The sequence below is a fragment of the Emys orbicularis genome, chromosome 24 (assembly GCF_028017835.1).
Source record: "Emys orbicularis isolate rEmyOrb1 chromosome 24, rEmyOrb1.hap1, whole genome shotgun sequence".
Lineage (NCBI taxonomy): Eukaryota > Metazoa > Chordata > Testudines > Emydidae > Emys > Emys orbicularis.
Genome location: NC_088706.1, coordinates 11641373 through 11666620, shown reverse-complemented (window position 1 = coordinate 11666620; position 25248 = coordinate 11641373). Strand labels below are relative to the sequence as shown.

The window sequence follows — 25248 nt, the reverse complement described above, 5'->3', positions numbered from 1 at the left end:
AACCGATTGCTACCCGCCGGATCGGCGGGTAGTGAAGACAAAGCCTTAGGTTCTACTCCCAGCTTTGCCGGTAACCTTGGGCAAGTCACTGCCCTGCTTTGTGATTCAGTTTCCCCTTTCACCATGGGGCTATCTTGTCCAGAGAGACTACAAACTCTTGGAGTCAGGGACTCTTACTAGATGTCCAGTCCCCAGCACAGCAGGGCCCCTAAATCCAGCAAATACTTTTGTTCACGGCTTTATGCCCCAAATTAGACCCACTGACTTCAATAAGGCCGGCCAGGGAAGTAAAGTTACCAGCAGGACTGTGTGCAGGATCAGGTCCTTTTTTGTTTTGTTTTGGCAGTTGTCCCCTCTCCCGGATGATCCTGCCTGCTTCACGTGTAGACTTAACCAGCTTTTGATCCTTACATTATTTCAGGAGCTAGTTACTTGTGCAGCAAGATAGTCAAGGTCGTTTCAGGGTTTTCACTACAAACCCTGCCTAATTCTTAGGATTTCATCACTCGGCTATAAAAATTCACTCAGGCCCAGAACATCGCATGCAAGAACACAGCCAGGTAGCTATTCGCTGCCCTTTGAACAGCGCCCGTTAGCTAGGAAGATTTCAAAAAGTGGAGCAGAGTTTAATACACTCCCAAAATTAACCTTAAAAGTGGTTGCAAGCAGCGGATCATGAACACAAGATAGCGACAAGGGTAAAACAGAAAATGTTTTACTAGATCGGAGAAGTAGATACCTCCCTGTGGCGTAAATCAAAAGTAACTCCATTTGAAGTCTTTTGCATACACCACTTACGCTCAGCTGGTGTCACTGGCATTACAATGAAAGAGGAAAATTAGCCCCAATGCAGGTTGTCTTACCCTGGTCTACACTTGAACATCATACCAGTGTGACTATCTCGGGGGGTGGGGGTGGGGGGAGAAGGGGTACAGTTATACCAATACAAGCCTCAGTGTGCAAACCGTTACACCGATAGGAAGGTGATTTATATTAATATAGCGTATTCACCTTCCAATCTAGGAACAGCATCTTTACCCCGGTGTAACTGCCTCCACCGTAGGGACATTGTACAGCTTTAAATTATTCGAGCTTAGTTAAAGTGGTACAACTTTATAGTGTCAACAAGACCTTGACTTGTGCCCCAGAGGCAACAGTTAAACACAGAGCTTTCCACAAAGGGTTAAAAAAAAAAAAAAAATTAAGCTAAGCAAAAAGGTGCTAGGCAGTTGTGATTGTGCAACTCACTGTGATGCCAGCAGGAGTCGAATGAAGGGAGTGTTTGCTTTAATATTTTGACATAGTTTTGGGGGAGGCGAGTGGGTGTTGGCATTTCCAATATACTTAGTAATTAACCAGCGCAGCAAGGGCAACAAGTCAGTTATCGGGGTGCCCTTCAGCCTGTTCGCAGGGCAACGCCAACGTCCCGCAGCTCAGCACGAGAACTAGTTTGACAACTTTGCTGAAAGTCACGCTGTGAGCTCCCCTCACCCCCCATTTGAAATCTCTGAACCTGTAAGAAGCTTTGTGTGGACTTATCTTTCCAAGGAGAAAAGAAAAATGAAGCTTTGTTTCTTTTGGCATGAGAACGCCCACTGCCAAATCAATCATTAAGCTGAGGGTGAGGGGGTGGGGGGCAGGAAGGCTGTGAGAAGAGAGGTAACATGGTCCAGTGGATAAGGTGTTGGACTGGGGGCAATGTAGCGCAGACTTGCCCTGGGAGTCAGGGGCACTTAGTGGTAGACCTGGGAACAGACCCCATGTGACCTTTTGGTGGTGCTTTTACACCCAGATAGCCAACACCTGGCAAAAATCTTAGTGCAAGTGAGCATCTCTTAGGCATTAGTGAATTCATCTTCAAAACACACCCAGTGGGGCAGGTGTTATCCCCATTTTACAGATGGGGAAACGGAGGCACCGAGCTAGTAAATGGTTAGCCCAAGGTCACCCAGAGGGAGTCTGCAGCAGAGCAGGGAATTGAACCCACACCTCCTGCCTGTGTGCCTGGGGGTGGAGAGGCAGGCGGGGTAACATTTTCCAAAAAGCACCGAAGTCCCATTTTCAAAAGCAACATTGACACCAAAGTCCCCATTGACTTTCAATGAGACGCAGGGTGCGGCTGACACTAAAGATGCTATAGCGGGGACAAATGCTACAGTGATGGAAGGGGTTCTCTCCCCCCTCCCCCCACACTTGATGTAGTTAGTCCCGAGAGGGAGCAGCCAGGTCAATGGAAAAAATCCCTCTGTCAACCGAGCGCTGGCTACACTGGGGCTTCGGTTGTCTTAACTACGTCTCTCAGGGGTGTGAATTTTTTATTTTATTTTTTTAAACACCTCTGAGCAACGTACCTAGATCGACCTGAGTTCTAGGCGCAGACCAGGCCTTGGGCTCCTATGTCACTCCCGAAAACAGGACTTGGGCACTTCTGGAAAATTTTACCCATGCTCTCTAAGCCCTAGTCCGCTGGGAGCCTGAAACAGGCCCATGATCTCAGAGGGGGGACCACCGTCTACAGGGACACCCATCGGGCAGCACCGCTGCAACATGGTTCCGCCCACCGGTTCTACCCGAGGAGAAGGCTGTCGCAGGGCTATAATTTCTCTATTTCTAGTGCTAAATTTCCTCTTCCACAGATTTCATTGGCGGTCCCTGCCCAAACCCCGGCCCCACCCTGCACAGAATGGGGAGGAAAGAAGCCCTTCGAATGTTCCGGGAACCCAGCAGGTCTGCTGCAGCTTGTTCTCGTTTCACTCCTCCTCCCTGCCCCAACCTTCTTTTTTGTGACTTGCCCCTACACCTTTTCCTGACAAGCCAGGACAATGGCCTGGCGCCTGTCCCTTTGTGCAGGCCTCCTTTGTTCTGCTCCCTGTGGAAGCTGTCCAGCATGCCAGTGGCCAGGAGGTCGACCTCTGATCTGACCTCAGCTGGTTCAGTAGCTCGCTGGCTCTCACAAGCGGAGGAGTTGCCATGGACTGGCTTCCTAACTCAATAATTCTTGCTCACGCCCTCAGATCTGGGACCACGTTCCTAGGGGTGGGGAGCCTTTTCCTCCTCCTTTGCCCCCCCACCAACTCATTTAAGGAACCCCGGATCACCTTTCCCATGGGGCCTTGCAGTACTCCTGAAACCTCGTGTCAGCCTCGGGCAAGGGGTGGAGCGTTCTGTTTTCGATACCACCAGAGACTGATCTGAGCCCAGCGGATTATCCATCTCATCCTGAGCCTTCTGCTCACCAGCCTAGCCACCGAGGCCCGCAGCTCTAGCAAGGAAAGTCACAGGGTCAGGGAATACTTCACTAGCCAACTAGCAAGTCTTCGATCCCTTCGCAGGGCAGAGGGCGTCAGTAGTGAGACCGGACCGGGATGGAAGGGTTAAACGCGGGGGCGGGGGGCTATTGCAGTGAGAGGGCTTAGGGAGATCAGACTCATGTTTCACTAGAACTCGGCCACTCCACATATTTAAGCCACATGCAGCACTGTGGGCTCTGAGCAGCTATTTGAAACTCAGATCAATTGTTGTCTCCCTAAGCACTGCCCCCACAGCCCTAGCACTTGGAGATTGTCAGAGGGGGCATGCACCCACAGCATGCTAGGAACAGACTAGTTTATAGGCAGCTTTGTCTGCCTTGCCCTGCATCTGTAAAACCTCCGAGGTTAGACAGACAGACTAACCAGCTACAGCATCTTCACAGATGGGAGGGAAGTTTCACCAAGGAAGCCAGGGGCTCGGGTCATGCTTGTACAGCCCATGGAGGCCCAACCTGGCTGAGGCCCCCGAGCACGCCTGCAGAATCCGATGTTAAATTGTACGAATTCCCTTCACCAACAGAAAAGCATTCCCTTTCCTATGGGGCTGGGCTGGCAAGCGCTCAGCTCCCTCTTCGGCACAGAGACGCAAAGGAGAGGTAAGTTATCCCCCTTCTACAAAGACCCAGAGAGATGAAGTGACTTGCTCAAGGTCACACAGGGAATCAGTGGCAGAACCCAGGTCTCCCAAGTCACAGGCCAAACGCCTTAGCTCCCAGGCCAGCCCTCCACCTGTAGGCCAGCCCTGATGGAGCAGATTTTCAGAAAAGTTCAGTGCCCACTAGCAGGGTCACATGTTCAAAGGAGTCCTCATCAGCCAACCTGCAGAGAGCGCCTCTGAAAGTCTGGCCCTTGGAGTGGAGCAGTTCATACAAAGGACGCTGGGGGTAGGGGGAGGAAACAACAAAGTAACGATGCATGAAACAAGGCTAGACAGAGCGGGAGATTTTTCACAGGCACAAGAGGGAAGTTGAGTGCCCAACTCCCATGGACAGTCAATGGGAGTTGGGCACTTAACTGTTCTTTTGTGCCTTTGAAAAATCTCCCGCAGAAGATACTTGTCAGACTCTGACCTTACATATGGATCTCCATTGTTGCTCACATTTGGTGCAGTGCCTTTTTTTTGGGGGGGGGAAGGGGGGGAAGCAGTGTCTCAGGTTTCTCTCCTGGGGGGGTACAGCGCCCCCCCCCCTTTCTTAAGGAAGGAGGTTGGGAGAGGCAATTGCTTAGTCAAGGTTAACGTGATGCTAAATGCGATTGTGTGCCCGGGGCCTGCTGGTGTAACAGCAGCAGAATTACTCCCACTAGTAACCTGAGAGTAGCTCATTTGCAAATGCAAAGGAACCCCAAACCAGCACCTGTCTCCTGCTGGATTTTCCAACAGATGAGACGCTGCATGGAAGCCAGAACATAAAGCCGACAAGCAGACAACCCACCCCAAGGCTTGTCCGTCACCCCTCCCGATAGCGTTTACGTCCTCGGGATGAGACGCTGTCTATTGGAGTTTTACAAGACTAACTCGAACCTCGGCATTTTTGGCAAATGCGCCAAGAACACTGAATAAAATGAAAGACAAAAACCTATTAAACAAAATAATCTCACCCTGCAACTGCAGCGCCTGTCTGGGCTCGGCTGCCTGCTCCAGGCCTTGTGACCTGGCAACGCCATTCACGTTCAGACTGGCCACGCCTCCATCGCGACGGGGACAGCCAGGCCAGATCTGAGCCAGTGGCATTGTAACCTGGCACACGAGGTCGCAGCACCGCCCGCTCACATTTGGTCTGGCCGTCCCTTGGATATCATGACGGAGGGGCAGCTGGGCCAAACCCGAAACTCTGCTTCCACCCTCTCCACATGGAACAAAGCAACAAAATTCCCAGAAAATTATGAAAAATAAAAGTGATTTCATGGGGCTCTACCTACAACTAGACTGTACAAACCATCAGGAAAAAAACAGGGAAGAGGAAGTTACATGCCACACCCAAGAGCTGCTTAAACAGAGAAGCATCTGCCGAATTAGGGCAGAAATGCCTGCTGCTTGGAGTCGGATTCTGTAATGCTCTACCCCTCACATAGAGCTTTACCCCAGAGTACAGTGGGAGGAACATTTATTATTTGTACTGAGACAGCCCCTGCCCAAAGAACTCTCACTCCAAATGGGCAAGGCAAAGGGTAGGGAGATTATCTCCATTTCACAGCTAGGGAACAGAGACCCAGAGAAGTGAAGAGACTTGCTCCAGGCCCCCCTGGCGGAGCTAGGAATTGAACCCGGGTTTCTCAAGCTCCAGTCTAGTGTCTTAACCACACTGAAGTTGCGAGCTTCACGGGTGCCTTCGCATAGCGATCAGAATCCTCATGCTCTGAGCTGGAAGGGGGGGGAAGCTTGCAATGGTCAGACACTTCAAAGTGGACTTTGTAGGAGGAAGTTAGCTACTCTACGGAAGTCAGCTCCCATTTTTATATCCCCAACCCCATTTGGACTTATTTCAAAGGCAGCCTTGCTGCGCTCTGCCCAAGGGATGGAGAAGTCCTGCCGGAGGTCAGGCAAGCCTTGTGCTGCAGCAGCACCAGACAGCTGATGTTATACCATGAACTGTCCTGGGCTTCCAGTGACCACAGCTCGCCCTCCCCAGTCGTTTGACCGTGGCCCTGTGCAACCCACACTCCAGTTCTCTCGGTTACTATGTCAGGGGGAAACCGCGCCCACCACACCCATAAGCATCCCTCGAGAGTCAACAGCATCCAAGCCGGATCCCTACAAAACAGGAAGAATAGCCTGCGTAACTCAAATGCTACCCACTCAGAGTTACCAGGCAGACTGCGCCATGGAGATGCTGCCAAATGCCCTCTTGAGCCAATGCTTAAGTGCTATCCAGGACACCAGCCAAGGTGTACTATCCTCTGCCTCCCCGCAACCGCACACACAGGAAAACAAGGCGGGGTGTGGGGGGGGGCAGGGGGGAAGGGGAGGGGAGGGAATCAGACAGGCACTAAGAGAATCAAGTAACTGCACAAGGGGGAAGATAAGAATTTGCTTTTGTCCTTGGCTAGAGTTACTGGCACCCGGCTGAAGTAAGTCTTGAGTGATAAGCAGCCCAGATTATTCCTGGTATTTGGACTGCGCACAGAAGCATGCAGGGCTTGAGGAGCGTAACGGGGAGGGATGCGCTCGCAGCAAGCTCAAGCCAGGAGGCTGCGTCCCCAGCTCTGGCAAGGACTCAGTGCAAGTCACGGCTGACCCAGTTTTAGGAAGTGCTGCAGCACCGGCTACCCTGCCGCCGAGCTCGGGAGCAGCGCCTATGAAAAGCGGGTATCAGACCGTGAACCTCCGATCCTCTTGGGGGAGGGACAGCAACCTCTCAGGCGTTTGAGGCTTCGTTCTCTATGGGGCAGGGACCGGCTTTTGGTTCTGTCTGTACAGCACCTAGCGCACTGGGGGCCTGGTCCATGCCCAGGGCTCCTAGGTGCAGCAGCGATTCATTAGCCTCTGTGATGCTGGTAGGTCTCCCAACCATGAAGGAATTGTCAAAAAAGGATTAAGTTACATTTAAAAAAACAACAACAAAAACACCCTGTAACTTAAATCTCAAGGGGGAAAAATAAACAAACTCAAGCTGGTGTGGAGAACTGGAGAGCAGGGGCAAAGGAAGTCATAAAGTACTCGCTGTCAATAACTCCTCCGGGGACAGCACCTCCAGTAGCGCGGCAGAAACTGCACCACACATCCTGCTAACAATCATTGTTTACATTCCTTCTGCTCCTTCCCAGCGAGCAGCGCTGCTCCCCATCAGCTGGGGCTGGAGCCCAGTCAAAAGCCTGCGCTGGAGGGAGGCCAAGCGGAGCTCCCGGCCAAAGGCTTCGCTGAGAAACCTCTGGCGGAGGTCCAGAGGCCAACACGTTTGCTTTCTGACATGCTCAGCTGCGGGGGGGAAAAAAGGGCTTTCCCCAAACCAGGCGGGTCTGCAGCGCTCTCCTCCGCCCACAGCGCGGGCACGCCAGGGCCGAAAGCTTCAGAACAGGGATGCCGGGGAGCTCCCGGAATTAGTGCTCTGAAGAACAGAGCTCGCCGTGCCCAGCCCAGACAGGAAAGCAGGGGCTGCAGCAGAGAGCTTCTGGCTAGGATGGGCAAACGAGCCCAAGGGAATGCCTTAAGTCCCTTGGGGGCTCTTGAAATATCCTAACCTCTGCTCCCTGGATCTGGTTTTGCCACTGCTGGCCAGACCAGTGCCCTGGCATGTCCAGCAGCCCTGTTCTCATGCACAGTTAGGTGGCATCTGCACCAGCTCATGCCCCTTAAGGCCCGGCACTGGAGCAGCACCCGGGGGGGGCAGTTTTAATTTGGAATGCTCTCTGGCATTTTAAAGTCATGGTGCTACCTTGACTTGCTCGAAGCAGGATTACGCAACACAGTGCTAAAGTGGCCGGCAGCCTGTCTACACTAGCGTTCCCACACCTGCCACCACTGGTAGAGCTGGACATTCCTACAACAATGGCGGCATTGCCCCCAACTGAGTCAGCTCCCCGCTCCCCCAAAAGAAAACAAACAAAAAGCACCAACACAGCCCGAGGTAAGATTTAAAAAAAAAAGAGGGTTTTTTTTATTTGTGAGTCTCTCAGAGTCACGTCTTCCAGCTTTCGTCTGCAACCACAAAGGCTAGAAACATACTTTACTGTAAAACGAAAACAGAGTCTCACTCTAATCACATGACTCCAGGTGCTGCATCTCGAAGAGAAACGCCAAATATTACAAGACTTGGGTGACAAAAAGCCACAAGCACTGGCAAGCTCCGTCGACCTAAACAGAGTCACAGAGATTTTCTGGCCCAGCATAGCGTTAAATTAAGAACCACAAACTTTCAACCTATTAACAAAACACCATCAAACACACACCCCAGGTAACAAGCTGCCATGTTCGTCACTTTCAGTTTAACATTAGCTTCCAAAACTGAATCCTTTTCTTAAAGCTGTGAGAGGCGCACCAGACTATGTGATCTTGCTCTCCCAAGAACCCACAGAGCGCAGGGTTTTGGCAGTAACCGGGTGACAAAACAGGAAGATCACAGCTGCTGTATTTAAAAGCTTTTTCCACAGATAAAAAGATTCCGCTCCCCCCACTCTCCATTTACAGGAAGTACAAAAGAAGCCACATTAAGAAGATACATATCAGCCGGAGGAAGATGTAAACAAGAGCTCAAGAAGACAACACAAGAATTAATATATTAAAAAACAAAAACAAAAAACCACATGTACGTTAGAGAGATGAAAGGATCAGCAGCGTTTTGGAAAGGGAGCGTGTAGACCGACTGTAACCATGCTCATAGTAACGCTGCAAGGAGGCAGTGTGGGCTAGCGGATAGAGTGCTAGACAGACTCCGACAATAGACGGTTTTTAAACCCCAGCACTGTCCCTGACCTGTTGTGTGACCCTTAAGAGAAGTCACTTCCCTCTCTCTGTGCCTCAGGAGTTTCCCCTCCCCACTCTGACCATTTTCTCTTTTTAATCTGCAGACTCATTGGGGCCAAAAAATGTCTTATGTGCATGTACAGCACCTTGCACAGGGGGACCCAGACCTCAGCTGGGGCCTCTAGATGTTACTGGGACACAAATAGTAAGAGACCATCTAGGTCAGAGGAAGTGGAAAGAAAGGAAGACTCCATTTAAGCCAGTCTCAAGGAGTTTTTTTTCCTAGGCTCTAACTATCAGATCAGAGCCTGGAAAAAAGAGTTAGTTGCACCAAAAATGTTAAGCTACGGGAGGATGAAAATGCTATACAATAGCTAAAACGAACAGACACACAGGACCAATCAGCAGCCCTGTTATTTTTTTTAAGTCGGAAAGCGGCATTGTACCGTTACGGAAATAGAGACACCAGGGCTCCTGATCCTTCTAGCAAACACTTTCTCTGGCTGACGCAAGCGCGCCCACTCGCAGTGCCCTGCAGTGATCTCAAACCCCGGGCGCCCTTGCCAGCTGTTCCCCTGGAGCAGTTTCTCTTCCCTTGGCCAGGGACCCCAAAATAAAAGGTCACAGCCAATAATAATAATAATAATAATAATAATAATAAAAAAATAATCACCACCCCAAAAGCAGCACAAGCCTCCTTTTGCTCCCCGCACCCCACTCCATCTGGATTCCATCTGCTGCTACTGTCTGTGTAGCATCCCCTCCCCCCAGCCCTAAACTCAGATGGTACTTAAACACATACATCAAAGGGGCCTCTGAGTGTCTGGGGAGCCCTGCTTTAAGCACATTTCCTTCTATTAGCCAAAGGCTTACGGATTCAGTACCCAGCTCTGGCCAATCACCAAAGGGGAAGAGGGGGGGGGGGAAAATGAATGAGAGGAGAGAGGATCTTTGCTTCCCCAGAGCGAGGCTTGGCAAACAAGGAGGCAGGGGACCCAGAAAGGAAGGAAAGGCAGGGGCTGAGTGAAACCCAGGAGAAATCTAGTTTATGATCTCCAATCCGGTATATGGGACTTGCATAGGCCTGCCCTTAGAGTTAGGCCCATGTTTAAATCGCATACTTAATCAGGGCTGAAAGGACCATGATTCAAATAGCCAGTGCCTCTGCCTCCACAGATCTTTGCAGAAAGACGCCAGGAGGTCAGATCTGCCTCAGAAACCAATGGTTCCCGGGATGGGGCGCACCACACGGGCTAGCTTTTCAAAAAGCCTAAAGCCAACACAAGGGAATCCCAATGGCGAGTTTGGAGTGCCGTGTAGATGTCTACACGGATTCCCTACAGCATTTGCAAGCCAAACATTGCAGAGTTGTGCTAGTGCACGAGAACCCGACCAGAATATCCCCCTCGAGAGACACACACCCCAGCCAAGCAGACGGACACATGAAGAGCAGAGTTTTAAATAAATAAATAAAATCGGATTATTAAAGCCAGAAAAAAACAGAAGCATTATTGACACAAGTAAAAACGTTTGGTTTGAAGACACATGCACCCAGATACTCCATTTAGACTGCACACAATGGAGTCATTCACACCAACGCAAGACACCTGCATTAGCACTGGTGTGAATGACTGACCAAGATATCTGAGTTCCCTGGTTCTTTGACTTGGCCACCTTCCTCTGAAGTGGTACCAAACTGTTCCCGGTGGCTCAGGGCCAAGATCTTAACCGGAGGTTGGCAGCATGTGAACTACAAGGACAAAACAAGGAACCAGTTGAAAGAGCGCCTCCCTGCAAGGAGAGGCAAAATTTCCAAACTATAAAATCCGTCTAAGCCCCTGAAGCACAAACTAACAGAGGTTTGAGCTCTCCAGTCTCTATCCTGGAGAGTTCATTCACACACAGCGTCAGACCCGCCTGCCACCCTTCAAAATCCCTTCCAAGCTACTCCAGCCATTCCAAACAGGTCCACGGATGGCTCAGCCTCTTGGCCCGAGCAGCTCTCAATACACCAGCATTCCCAGCTTAGCCAGGCATGCAACACACCTCTTGACATCTTAATTCTGGCAATGAGGAGGCAATTTCCCCGTGCATCAATGGGGAAGAACTCCTTGACCCGGCTCAAGGTCCCCAAGGGATTAAGTACTGGAGATGTAGCATTAAAAGTAACCGGCTTATAAACTCAATGCCAGCAAGTCATTTAAAGGGACATATGCCTTTATGGGTACCTACTTGCTTGAACTGCTCCTCGTAAGTCCAGTCTCCGTGGTCTGGAGCCTGCTGCTGTAGCTGCAAGTGCCCCTGATGGCTCAATCCAGACGACAGCCGCTCCTGGCCCCCCGGCAGCCTCTGTGGCTCACCTCGGTATGGCTGGGGGGCCTGCGGCTTGCGAAGAAGCAGAGATCCCGGCCCAGATCTCACCGCTTCTGCGGAGCCCAGCCCTTCCTCCTCCCCCATTTCTTCATCCTCTTCATAATCTTCCTCCTCCTCTTCTTCCTCTTCCTCCTCCTCCTCCCCCATGTCCTCTTCGAAGTCATCTTCATCCCACTTGCGCTTCCTAGAGTTAAAAAAAAAAAAAAAAAAAGGGGGGGGGGTGGGGGGGGAGAGAGAGAGAAGAGAATGTTCACGATGTAGCATTTGGAGAGAGCTTGCTAAAAATCAACACGCAAACAGACGACGCCAGCTGATTTTACGTACCCCACCTCCACACCAAGAATCCTCCCCACCCCCAGTGGAGAAGGCGCCAGATTCAATGCAATCAAGATTATTAGAGGGACACTCAATGAAACCAAAAAGGGGGCAAATTGAGAACTGGTAGAGGAAATGCTTTTTCCCCCCACACTGTCCACCCCACGGCCTGTGGAACTCCTTCCCACAAGATACGAGAAAGGGTTTAGGAGGGCGTATAAATCCTCCTACTCCAAGGCTTCAGCAGGAAACTTCTCCTGGGGAAAGTGATCCCATAATCGCCTACTGCAGGGCTCCTCTAGCTGCTGGTAAATACTGGACCCTTGGTCTGATCCAGACCAGCTCTGTTCTACATAGGTTCTTATACCATGCCCATCGCCGCAGCATCTGAGGCCCAGATCCCCAAAAGGTATTTCGGCTCTTAACTTCCATGGATTTCAATGGAAGTAGGGTGCCTAAATCGGAGCATTAAGCAACACGACTACCATAGGTCACATGTGGTTTGAGTGCACAGGAACACAGGCATTACCCATGCCCGGGCACCACCTTTCCCTTGCGCCATCTGGAGCATTAGTATCTTACATCTGGCCAGCAACACACTGCGGGGTTAAGAGGTCACTAGACGAGGCAGCTCCTCACCCACTTCCAGTGCTGCATGGTCAATGGCGCCTTTGCAGAGGATAGTAGAGAAGCCAAGGGTTGATCCCTTGCTCTCGTATAAACACTTATCAGCAGAGCTCAGAGCACTCCATTAAGCTGCTCAATATTGTGTTCCATTGTACAGATGGGAAGAGACTTGCCCTAGGAACACACAGCAGGCCAGTGGCAAGAATAGAACCCAGTCCTCCCGAGTCCCAGTCCAATGCGCTAACCTGTAGGAACCGTTGCCTCCCAATTTAACGGCTACCCGGTGCCCACTTTTGGCTGCAGAAGACTTGGGCGTTCTTGGATGTAAACAAGAAGGAGTCTTATTTTATCTCCTACTAGCTTACTACCCTGGAGCAACGGTCAGGAAAGCCTGAGACAGGCTATATATTGAGAGGAGCATCAGGGCAGGATAAAACCAAGAAGTCTCATTACACAGCCCTTAGTGGCCTAATCTAAATCTCTCTGATCCAGCAAGCCAGGCAACTGTTCCAAACTCCACAGCGCAATCATGCAGGATTGCAAGTCCTCCAGAGCTAGTCTTCCCAGGTTGCCTTTTGAACTATTCATTCTCTCTTGTAAGCTTTTGGGGGCAAGGGCTGTCTCTCACTAGGTGGCTGTGCCCAGATCTCAGTTGGGGCCTCTCCGTGCTGTTTGCATTGCAAACAAGAACTAATTTATTCCACACACTAGGCAATAGAAGCACGGAACTTTTCACATTTTCCAGTTTCCCTGAATAACTGGGGCAGTTCTGTCCACTCTCCACCCCAGCCCAGTTCACTTCCTCCATGCAACCATACTGGCCAAAGGGAGATGGGCAGCCTTAGCACAAAGCAGTCCTATGGCGCAGCTGCAAACCTTTTTCCTTCTTAATAATAATAAAAAAAAAAAAGGGTCACAATATTTTACATACACCCTCGGAAGACCGTCTCCTTAAACCGGCTTCTGCTCTCATTGACAGTGGTGTGAATTCACAGTAACCGCATAGATTCCTCTGCTACATTAGATCATCACTGGTCCCCCGAATGTACCCATCCAGATGGAGTCAAAGTCCAGTCTCTCTTCCATCACGGCGACCCATCCTCTCTGGAAGTAGCAGCACACCCTTTAACTGGGAGCTGCGCCCAAGGCTTTGGGATTTAGATTTGCTGCCACATCGCCGAGGGACCCGTTTCTACTGGAGACATTTTCTAACTGGTTTCAAAAGTGGCTCAGATAAGCCAGTCAGAGCTGTGGCACTGACCCAGTTTGAGGTGATCTAAGACAGCCTGGTTCCCCCCCTGCCCCAAACAGGTCAGACCATCTTAGAAACAAAAAACAGGCCTCCACTAGGACTCCAGCCAGCTTAGCTGAACCAGTTTGAGAACCGATTAGAAGTTTTTCCCTTAGGCTAGGTCTACACTACCCGCCTGAATCGGCGGGTAGAAATCGATCTCTCGGGGATCGAATTATCACGTCTCGTCGGGACGCGACAATCGATCCCCGAATCGACGCTCTTACTCCACCAGCGGAGGTGGGAGTAAGCGCCGTCGACGGGGAGCCGCGGAGGTCGATTTTGCCGCCGTCCTCACAGCGGGGTAAGTCGGCACCGATACGTCGAATTCAGCTACGCTATTCGCGTAGCTGAATTTGCGTATCTTAAATCGACCCCGCCCTGTAGTGAGGACCTGCCCTTAGTGTCGACAGCCCTGGATCAGAGCCCACGTGACTGCTGGCGAGGAAGCTCTCCTCTCCTGGAGCAGGAAAAACCAACCAACCAGTTGGGCTGGTTATCGACAGACCCCCAACATCAGGGTGGGGACACCTCGGGAATGCATGAAATAGGGATGGGGAGGCCCAGCCGTAGCCCTTCAGTGCAGACACTCGTGATAGCGCTGGGAGGGGTTCTGCCGTCAGGGCCGTAGCAACAAAGAACGTGGCCCCCTCCGAACATATGTCCGGGCGGGGCCCCTTACAATGCAGAAACTGGAATGCGGTATTTATTTTGCCACTTTTAGGGGGCCCCTTCCTTGCGGGGCCCCCTCCAGTCGGAGGGTATGGAGGGCGCTCGCTACACCTCTGTCTGCCGTTGCGGTAGTTAATCCGCTTCCTCCAGCGGCGGCAGCTAAGTCGACAGAAGAATTCTTCCCTCAGCCTAGCGCTGCCTACGCAGGAACTTAGCTCAGCTTGACTCTGTGATCAGGAATGTGGATTTTTCACACCTCTGAGGGAGGTAGCTGGGGTGACCTAGTTTTTTAAGTGCAGACCCAGCTTTAGTGGCAGGCAGGATTAGCACCTCCTGAAGAAAGCCCTAAGCTGATCTTAGTTCCTTCCTGCTCCTTCAAGGGGCAAAGGGGAGAACCCGTCTGTAATAAAGGCAGCAACCCAGTTCTTCCTTGCCAGCATTTCAGCTCCCACCCTCCCCACCTCGCTGTACCCGGGTTTCTCGTCACAGCTGAGTGCAGATCGGGATGGAGACGAGTGAGCATGTGCATGCAGGGGGAGGGGCGCGGGGGGGGGGGGGGGAAATAGGGATCTCAGCTCTCCAGGTGCCAGGCGAGAGTCGGGACTCAGAACAAGAGATGGTGCTGGCCCCTGAGAAGCAAGGGAGCAAGCGCCATCACTGGGCCCTCATGGCTGCCTGAAAAGGAGATTAGAGTGTCATTCTGTGGGAAGGAGAAGCCTTAAGCTCACACCTCTGTCCCATATACATTTTTGGTTGGGCAGGGGAGGACAAAGGGTTTATTAGCTCTGGGTCCTGCTGAATTTCCATTCTCCCAAGCGCGAGTGGGAAGGTTGCCTGGCACTAGAGTAGCCCTACACGGTTCTGTTCCTCTGTGCAGAGAAGTGTTTATTTTGGTGGGCCGTGCTGAAATCTCACTTGGGATGCTCCAGGGGAGTGGCTGGCAAGTTGACCCCATGGGACACACTTTACAGTAACAGATTCCACGTAGAGATGGTTTATGAAGGAATAACAACGGATTAGAGGATACAGGCCTGTAAGGAGACAGGTTGCGCCTGTCATAGGGGGCTGTTAGTGTGAACGCCGCCGTTCCACAGACTGGCCGGGACCTCCAGAGCGAAACGCATGAGCTGCTATAGCATGTGCTGAAGAGTTAAGATTCCCTAACTGACCGGGTAACGGGCTTGTCCGCTGCAGATCAGGTGCAGAGGATCTCCAACGCACTCACCAGTGGTTTACATGAGCACATCAGTACCAGGTGTTTATAAGTGGCTGTCAGCTATGGTTATAAGCCACCTATTCGATTGTTTTAATAAATGGTTAATCAATCATTTATACACTGACCCTTGGTAAGGAGTAGAAGTCCTTGTGGCACCTTAGAGACTAACAAATTTATTTGAGCATAAGCTTTTGTGGGCTAAAGCCCACTTCATTGGATGCATAGACTGGAACATACAGTAAGAAGATATTTATACATACAGAGAACATGAAAAGGTGGAAGTAGCCATACCAACTGTAAGAGGCTAATCAATTGAGATGAGCTATCATCAGCGGGGGGGGGGGGGGGGGGGGGGGGGGGGAACCACGGCTGCTACTCTGAAACTTGGTAAGGAGTGTCACTGTTCTGGGTCTACGCCGGTGAGTTTCCTGAGAGGTTTGCAAGTCTGCTCTGATCAAAATGGTCCAACCCCGGAAGGCTGCTGCCAGACCCTGGTTGCATCAAAAAAAGTCATCCCACATGAAAGAGAGGCTTGCAACAGAGCTGGGCACAGATTGCCCATGAGGACTGAAGCGGACACATTCAGCTCTAAAGGCAGGAGCCTCCACTAACTGATCTAGAAGAGTGACAATTAGCTGGCAGCAGTAGTAGGCACTTGTCTCCTTACATGGCCCCCGCCACTAGAACAGGACACACCTTGAACTGGTAGGTTACAGGTGCCCTATGGCGGATTTCTCATCATTGCACAACGGGTATCTGTTGGGCAAAGAGCAATTAGAGACTGTCGCTCTTCACTCCGGCAGAGTCTGAGTTTTTGGGAACATACAGCCCTATCCCCAAGAAGGTGTGAATGGGCCCCACCTCTCTGCCTGGTGAGATCGAGATCCGCTCTGCCAAATGTTTGCTCCAGGTGAACACTCTGCCAGGATGCAACGGTGTAGTCGTCTTTCGGGTTAGACAGATATTAAAGGGAAAGGTGGGCCCATGCACTGAGCCAGGCCCCTGGAGAACCCCCAGCACTGCCGCTTGGCTCCTGCCACTTGCAAATAGAGCGGAAAAGAAAAAAGGGGGAATAAAATCCAGTGCATCCGTTTAACTTGAAAGGTGGCTAGTCGTGCTATGGGTGTGAACTTGCCTTAAGCAAACCGGCTTGCGCAGAGGAAGGTGTGTCACCAGCTCGACTTTTAAAAAAGAAGGCAGATTTACACTTCAGGTTTCCAGTCCCGTTCCCCCTCCCCAGCCAACAGTATAATTGTACCAGATGCGTCATCGTTACCATACTTTATGCCACTTGTAACTTCACCGCGACAGCAGAGACCAAACTTCGATCCCTCTCCCACAAAAAAGTCTCAGCCCCCCTCCCACCCATACTTGAGCTAAAACGAGAATCTCCATAAGCTGTTTGCACTATAGGGCATGTGACACACACATCTGAAAAGTTCCGATTCCATCCTGTGGAGGGCAATGGTGGACACACATTTAACCAATTTATTACAGTACAGCGATTCCCTCTCTACTCCCAACTCCACAAGCTAGGCAGAGATATAGGCAGAATCCAAGCCCAACATTCTGTTTTCATGGCCCAAGCCAAACCAAAAAACAGCAGAAGTGACTCAAAATAATGGCTTTTTTTTTTTTAATATTTAATTTTCAATTTTAAATGATCTAACGTATTAGTGACACAGGGAATTTTATCCATCAGAAATATGGATTTAATTGGACAGCGACCCTTTAACTGAACTGGAAAAAGGGCCCCTATTGCTATCCCAGTGAAAAATACTGAGACGGCACTTCCAAAAGCAGACAGCTGTTGACAGACAGTTCCCGCGGCTGTCCAAAGGGCCCTGTCCTATATGGGGCAGCAGGGGACAGGTGGTCTGGCACCAGCCAGAGGCAACAGAACAACCTGTTGCCTGGGTAATTTAAGACTAGACCAGGCTGCTTTAAGGACCCTGCGCTGGCTGCCAGAGAAGATGAGGACCAAATTACCCTGCAATTCCTACAATTGTAAAGGAAAGCCACACCTGAGTACGGCATTTGTGTCCCAGCATGCTCCGGAACGACCACAATAGGCATGGTATAGAGATGTAGACAGAAAAGTATCCCACCCCCTCTTCCCAACCCCCAATTGCCTCCCCCAGGCTGAGTCCATGGGATTCTCTCCCAGGCAGGAACCAGGGCTGCCCCCGAACAGGTTCTTCCCACCAGCCGCCAAAGGTCGAACCTGCCTCTTGCACAGAGTTAAGGTGCTATCAGAGACTCAGCAAAAAGCTATGGCATTGCAACATTCTGACTGTACGTGGGCACTTTTCTTAAATCAAGAGGAGTCTCCGTGCAATCTAAGAACGCTCCTATGTTAATTTCCATAAAACCAAGCTACTTTACCTAATTAGGATGTTATACACACACACACACACACACACACACACACACACATCAATGTAACATACCGGCCAAGCGTTCTAGTATCCCCATTCAGTGGCTGGGCCAGAAGATAAAAGCCCACTACTGTTAAACATTAAGGGATGTACTCTTGTAGAAAAGGTGGTATTTTCAGCAGTGAAGGTCCCAAGTTCAACCAGTGCTTACAACCCAGGGTGGAGATAGAACTGCATTAATGTACACGCCGCTGCATTAATTCAAGTCAGTATGCAAGGCCTATGCCACAGGTGTTAATTTATGCAAATTTATACATCCATACTCACAGCTCCTCCTCTTCCTCCGAGCCCATCTCCTGCTGGTACCCGCCATCCTCCTCCTCCTCCTCCCCCTGCTCTTCCTCCTCTTCCTCCTCTGAGGCCTGGCTCTCATCTGACATTCCCGGGCTGGGCGAGTGGCTGAGTCCAGCTGCTGCTGCCCGCATAGCGGCCAGGGCAGCCATCTGGGCACGCTGGATGCGGGCGCTCTCAAGCTCCACCCCCTCCTCAGGTGGGGCGGGGTCCTGGCTGCGGCCACGGGCCAACAGCGCGGCCCCAGCAGGGAGGGCAACGTTCTGTCCGGAGGGCGGCGGAGGGGGCAGTGCTGGCGGGGGAGGCGTGGAGCGCTGCTGCTCCTGCTGCCGCGCCTCCAGCTCCTGCTGCAGCCGCGCCCGCTGCTGCCGCTGCAGGTTCTCCATCACCGCCTGCAGCTTCATGGCTCTGCCAGCCAGGGGCAGCTCCCTGGGGGAGTTGGCGGGCAATGCACCTGGGGTGCAATGCCCTGGAGTTGAGGATGCAATGTCCTGGAGGGGAGGGGTATCTGGAGGACAACGCCCTGTGGGGTGCAGTGCCCCAGGGGAGCTGGCCAGCAAGTTCCTAAGAGGGTAGAAAGCCCTGGACTGGGAGGTATCTGAGGTGTCCAGTACCCTGGGAGGAGGGGGGTTATAATGCCCCCGAGGGAGTACGGTGCAATGCCTTGGGGGAAATGCACAGACACGCTGCACTGGGGGATGCGGGCACCCAGGCGTTACACTAGGGGCTGCTTTGCATCGAGGGGCCAACACCCTGATGACACCAGAACGTCTGAGCAATCAGCTGGTTGCAAGCCCCCGCTCCAGGGCCGTTCGTCTCTGCCAACGGCACACCTCAGGGCCAACGCCCCTCTGGCTCAGCAGGCAGCCAGCGCAGTCCTGGACATTGCACGCCCCTTAGCTCGACGGGCACTCCCCAGACTGGACTGCAGCTTCCTTCCTTTGGCTCTGCTGCAGTGGTAGGGCTGGGTCCCGCTAGTCCTTGGCCAATTCGGCTTCATCCAGGTGTCTGTGCAAACCTGGGGGGGCGGGGGAGAAGAGAGAGAAAGCAGGGTTAGTGCGGACTGGGTTGGGGTTACCTTCTTGTGGGTGACTGCCGGGAGGAAAGAGTTAACCAGGAGCCTCATTAATCCAGAATTAATGCAAGAGGGGAAGGAGGCTGGGCCCTGCCTGGCCAGGAGGGAGGAAGAAGCGGGGAATGAAGCTGGGGGTGGGGAGGGACAGTCCTTCAGCTTGATCTACAAGCCTGTTGCTTTGCAATCCGAGAGCTCCCAAGCAGGGGCAGGGCGGTCTGGTCATTAGACACCCGCCTCCCACCACCTCCAAGCAGCCCTGGTGTCGCTGACCCACAGATAATGGGCTCCCTCCCCCCACACCTACCAGGTGATCCTTCACCCCAGGCCCCACCTGCTCCTCCAAGGCCAGCCACTACTGGGAGAGCCAGACGCAGACCCTCCTCCTCCTACGCCCTGCCCCGGCAAGGACGCAGAGCTGAGACTGCCCTGACCTTGGAGACAGAGTCAGGGAAACTGGCTAGTGGCAATTGCATGGAGGAAGGTTCCCCGCTGTCTGCACTAGGACTACCTCCCCCCATCCTCCCCTACAGCGTCCTCAGGACCTAACCGTGCGCCTCGACCTGCTCAGTCCGAGGTCAGGGGACCAGACAGCAAGTGTGAAAAGTCGGGAAGGGGGTGGGGTGTGGGGGGAGTGTAATAGGTGCCTATATACATGGCCATTGCAAGGAAGTTTCGCACCCTAGGCGAAACTTCCACCTTGCGCTCCCCCCCCCGCCCCCCAGCCCTGTGGCAGCTCCCCGCCCCCCGTCCGCCCCGAGGCGCCTCCCCCCACGGCAGCTCCCCCCACTGCCCTGAGGCGCCCCCCCTGCGGCAGCTCTCCCCTCCAGCTCACCTCTGCTCCGCCTCCTCCCCGAGCACACCACCCCCGCTCTAATTCTCCTCCCCTCCCAGGCTTGCGGCGCCAAACAGCTGATTGGTGCTGCAAGCCTGGGAGGCGGGAGAAGTGGAGCAGCGACCGCGCGCTCGGGGAGGGGGCGTAGGAACGCTGTAAAAAAAAGATTGGGGGCACCGCTTTTTGGCACCCCCAAATCTTGGCGCCCTCGGCAACCGCCTAGTTTGCCTTAATGGTAGCACCGGCCCTGCCTATATAAGACAAAACCCCGAATACTGGGACTATCCCTATAAAATCAGGACATCTGGTCACCCTAGTCCGAGGCGGCAGAGGAGGGGAAAACACCCTCAAGGACACAGTTCGGTCCAGTCTGTACCACACAGCGGCTCAGAGCTGGGGGACAACTGTGTACCTCAGCCTCCCGGTACAGTGGTTATAGCACAGATGAGCCCACAGAATCCACATTAGGAGCCAGACCGATTCCTTCCCGGGGTGCACAAGTCAGGCCCTGGACCGGGACCCAGGTAACCTAGGATCTGGCCCCACCTCAGCCACTAGTTTGCTGCATGGTACTTCTGTGCCTCTGTTTCCCTGTAACGTCAAGCGTATCGGACAGCCATACTGATCCGCCTTCGCAAAGCGTCTCAGACCCTCACACACTGAATATCGGCCAGCCCCCACCTCGTCTGGGGCGGAATATGGCTTGTCCAGTGGCATGGGGGGGGAGAAGAGAGCCATTTACCTCCCATTAGCAGCTAGGCCACCTGTTTAGAGACTGGACCAGCGAAAACCAGTTTCTAACAACGTGAGGCAGCCAGCATGGATGGGGCCCAGACGGGGCGGGGGGGGGGGAGGGGCGGGAAGAGATCTAGGCGAGAACATGTCCTGCAAATCTGGGGCTATCCGCTTTATAGCCGCAAACCATGTTTGCGGATCAGAGGCGGATACAAAATTTTGTATCCGCGCGGGGCTCTTCACGTCCGTACCACCGTCCTGCTGGCGGATGGAATTAGTTTACCTGGAACGGAGTTTACACGCAGACTTGGTTTGAGCTCCACTGTCAACAGGTTCCGAAGAAGGGTCCCTCCCCCCAACCCCAATACTCCCACTCATGGGGTGTCAGCATGCTGCACCGCAGGGGTTCCCAGACTTGGGTGGCCCAGGAGGCCACTTTAACAAATTGCCAGGCGCACAAGAGCTACATGTAGTTTGCCCACACATTTACGCACTTAAGGAAAACAAACGCTTGAAAAGTCTGTCTGCCCTTTTCTTGAAAGAGAGAAGTTCCTTGCTGAGTTCATCAGCTGTGAAAACAAGAGCCCACTTCCCCTCCACCCCTCAGGTTTCCCAGTACTATTAAAAAAAAAAAAAAAAAAAAATCTGCCTACACTAGTCTGTAAGATTTCCCAACACTGGGCTTTTATTACAGTAATATCCAGCCATGATCAGGGCCCCCTTGGGCTGGGAGCTGCACAGACACATAGCGAAAGAGTCCCTGCCCCAAAGAGCCCAGGCGAAAGAGACAAGGGGGGGGGGGGGAAGAGAAGACGCACAGAATAGGGAAGTGACATGCCCACAAGTCACGTAGCGCAGAGCTGGGAACAGACGGCACGTCTCCTGACTCCCAGTCCAGTGCCCTATCCACTAGGCCACGTTCCCAGCGGTTCAGCTCCCCTGGCAGCCGGGAAGCAAAGACTGCGTCTAACCCGGTTCAGGACAGGTCTAGAGGACACCAGAGACTTATTAACACGGGCACTCCCATTGTCGCTGGCACTGAGGGAAGCATAACCAAAGCTCCTGAGAGGACTAACGGGGCTGGATTCTGGTCTGGTAAAGTCATTAGCCCCCCATGGGCTGGACTGCCAGATCTAAGATCGAGTACAACAGAAGGCAGCTGCCGAGCTAATTTGTCCCTTGGGCTTCACTGCTGAGAGGGCCAATCCACACCCTAAGTGCCACCATTTTGAGGCCAACCCGGCTGCAACACGGTAGTTCCAACGCAGTTAAAAATACACTGGGGGCTTGAGGGCCAGAGGGGATCAAGCTGCATTTTAAACAGCGTTCCTGGAGTGGGCAAGAGATGGGGGGGAAATGTGGCAAACAAACAACAACCACACCACACACACACACGCTAATTTTTTATTTTAAGTCTCCACCAATATTGTTCTAGTTCTTAGACAAGGAATCTCACTTCCATCCCTTCTGCATTGGTTTCCCTGTAATCGTTCAGGGAATTCAGTTTTCCTGCTGGGAATGAGGACAGGGAGCAATTTAACTCCGCTTTAAACTCAGCAGCAATGACCCGCAGTGTAACCATGCCGGGGGAACCATCAGGCTGTAACAGAGTTCCTCAAGGTGGTAGAAATCACAGTGTAATTGGACCTTAGGCCTGGTCCAGTTTAACTGAAAGTGTGATTAAGCTGGTTTTAAACCAGCGCAGGATGTATGTATGTGTGTGTGTGCCTATACTGCTTTAAGACTGGTTTAGATCAGTCACAAGAGAGCTGAACTGATAGAACCATTTTAAAAACCGGTCTCATCCACACACTGGTTTGCATCAGTTTAACAAAATCAATTTAAAAAAAAAAAAAAACCCACACAGATTTAAAATGCTAACCTGGTGCCCCTTTCACATTTCTAGCCCTGCCCATCCACAGAGAAATCTGCAGACAAATCCAGGCCTAAGCAGGACAGTGACCCATTTCATGGACGGCTTTGAGCGCTTCAAAGACACAGTTTATTCTGAACCAGTTGGAGCAGGTGCAGAAATCTAGTCCCCTTTGAAGAGAACGCATTACAGGGAAATCAGTAGGTGGAGCAGGACACATGATTTCCAGAGGCAGGGACAGCTAGAGCAGCTGGGTTGGACTTGTATGATTTACAAAGGGAAAAAAAAAAAAAAAAAAAAAAAAAAAAAAAAAAGAGAGAAGGAGGGAAATGTTTCTAGACTATCTCGTGTGTGTGTTTAAGCCAGAGTGACTGTTTATGTTTGCAAAATGCAGGCTATGGACTATACACTAGGGGCTTGTCGATGCAATTTTTGCACCACTTTAATTATAATCTGTTCAGAAGCTGGCATACAGAAAGCAGTAGAATCCCCTGGCAGAGATCTAGTTATGTCCGTACACAGGCGATTATATATCTGTGTAGTAAATATGCAGAATTAAGCTGTACCTTAAAGCACCTTCATCCAGACATAACTGCATCCGTGCTGTTGGCATTGGGCATTGTACCAATTTACCTAACCACTGAAGCAGTACAACTTGCGTATTTAACTCTAAACGGGTCTCTGTGTTAATGGCTGGAGGTTTAAGACCCTCTTGAGTCTCGGCATGTTAAATGAAATGGAATTAGGTGGAGAGAGGCAAGAAGAGGGTTATGAATGGGATTTAGAATATTTGTGCGCAGGTGTGAATTTACCAGCGTAAGGATTGAAAGTCGTATCTGAAGGATTATGCTAGTCCATGTAGATTAATAGTGACAAAATAAGGTTTTGTTTTTTGTTTTTTTTAAATAAAGTGAATAAAGCCCGAGCTCTGTTCTTAGCTATCACAGCCAGGAGTAAGGAGTTCATTCATTGCTGAAGACGAGGCAATCGGATTTTTTGGGATCCTGGCAGCTCACAGGTGGTTATAAACAATTCAGAGACAGGTCGGGCTGAAAGAGTCCTGGAGAAGTTATCAAGTCCAGCCCCCCTGCACTGAGACAGGACCAAGTAAACCCTAGACCAGGGGTCGGCAACCTTTTAGAAGTGGTGTGCCGAGTCTTCATTTATTCACTCTAATTTAAGGTTTTGCGTGCCGGTAATACATTTTAACGTTTTTAGAAGGTCTCTTTCTATAAGTCTATAATATATAACTAAACTATTGTTGTATGTAGATTAAATAAGGTTTTTAAAATATTTAGGAAGCTTCATTTAAAATTAAATTAAAATGCAGAGCCCCCCGGACCGGTGGCCAGGACCCGGGCAGTGTGAGTGCCACTGAAAATCAGCTCACGTGCCGCCTTCGGCACGCGTGCCATAGGTTGCCTACCCCTGCCCTAGACTATACCTGACAGGTGTTTGTCCAACCTGTTCTTAAAAAATAATAATTTCACAACCTCTCTTGGAAGCCTGTTCCAGAGCTGAACTATCTTAGAGTCAGAAAGATTTCCTAATATCGAACCTAAATCTCCCTTGCTACAAATTAAGCCCATTACTTCTTGTCCTACCTTCCGAGGAGAACAACTGATCTCAAACCAGTTCTCCAAGAGGTTACAGCTGGGGGAAAAACAGAGCCAAGAAAAAGCTGAGCAAGCATCTTAGCAGGAAAGGCATTCTGAGCCCCCGCCCCATACTGGAGACATTAGTTGTTTAATGATGTCGTAGGCAGCAGAGGGGACAGGAGACAAAAGCAGGTTTATAAAAGGCCGGTAGTTAGCTATGAAAAGACACAATGGCTGGCTTTTCCTCCTCCACCAAGATGTAAACCCTCAAAGGGAGGTGTGAGGAATCTGTGTGGCATCCAGCACTGCCCTGGTCTACACAAGGAAGTTGCATGGCCTTAACTAAACCCCTATCATTACAGCAGTACAAACCCCAGTGCTGATGCAGCTATGTTGGTATAGAGAGGTTTATACCAGTGTAGCTGCTTCCCCAAGTGCAAAGGGGCCTTCTACCACTGCAACTGTGTCCACGTTAGGAGTTGCGCTAATTTAAAAAAAAAAAAAAAAAAAAAAAAAAAAAAAAAACAGAAGTCATACCCCGAACCAAAAGTTACACCAGTACAAAAACGGTGTTTAGACCAGGCCCATCTCGTGTTGGTGTTTAATACAGAGTGTACCCACCTGTTGTCTCTTCTTATACTTGCTCTTTGGGGCAGACACAGTCTTTGTTCTGTGTCTGTACAGCACCTAGCACACTGTGGTCCTGGTCCGGGACTGAGGCTCCTAGGTGTTACCACAAATAAATACAACACGTACCGTGGTCTTGCCTGCATGGGGCATTTCAGCGTCGCTGCGCCAGTGAGGCCTACCAGAGTTGGAAGTTAGGCCTCCAGCGTACACACCTCTTACGTTTGTACAGCCCCCAGCACAGTGGCTGGGGCTCTCACATACTACTGTAATACACAATAGACTAGGACATGGTGGATTCCACTTATAAAGGGAGGGTCTCTCCCCCTGACACACACACCACAACTGGTGCCTCCAGGCTGTTCTAGTAACAGTCCCTTACTGAACAGGGACAGGTAGCAGCTGGAGCGGACGCAGGGTGAAGGAGAAAGGGCCTTTCCTGAAAGCATCTACTGCCTTCTCCAGCGTTCAGCAAGGACCTTGGCATCTGGAGAAAGGGTGCCCCGTGCGGTCGGTCTGGCTAGGGCAGATGCAGCCTGCCCATGCCGCGGGGTTATCCATCCAAGTCTCAGG

At 51.5% G+C, this 25248-nt stretch overlaps 1 protein-coding gene across 1 annotated transcript in view; it reads right to left on the bottom strand.

Annotated features, from left to right (window-relative positions):
* Positions 1–18339, bottom strand: part of ARID3A (AT-rich interaction domain 3A) — a 73951-nt gene extending 55612 nt beyond the window's left edge. Inside the window, 4 exon segments of the mRNA XM_065422190.1 lie at positions 10945–11259; positions 16415–16438; positions 17908–18151; positions 18215–18339. Coding sequence (XP_065278262.1) covers positions 10945–11259; positions 16415–16438; positions 17908–18151; positions 18215–18339 — 708 coding nt within the window.
* Positions 18340–25248: the final 6909 nt, after the last annotated feature.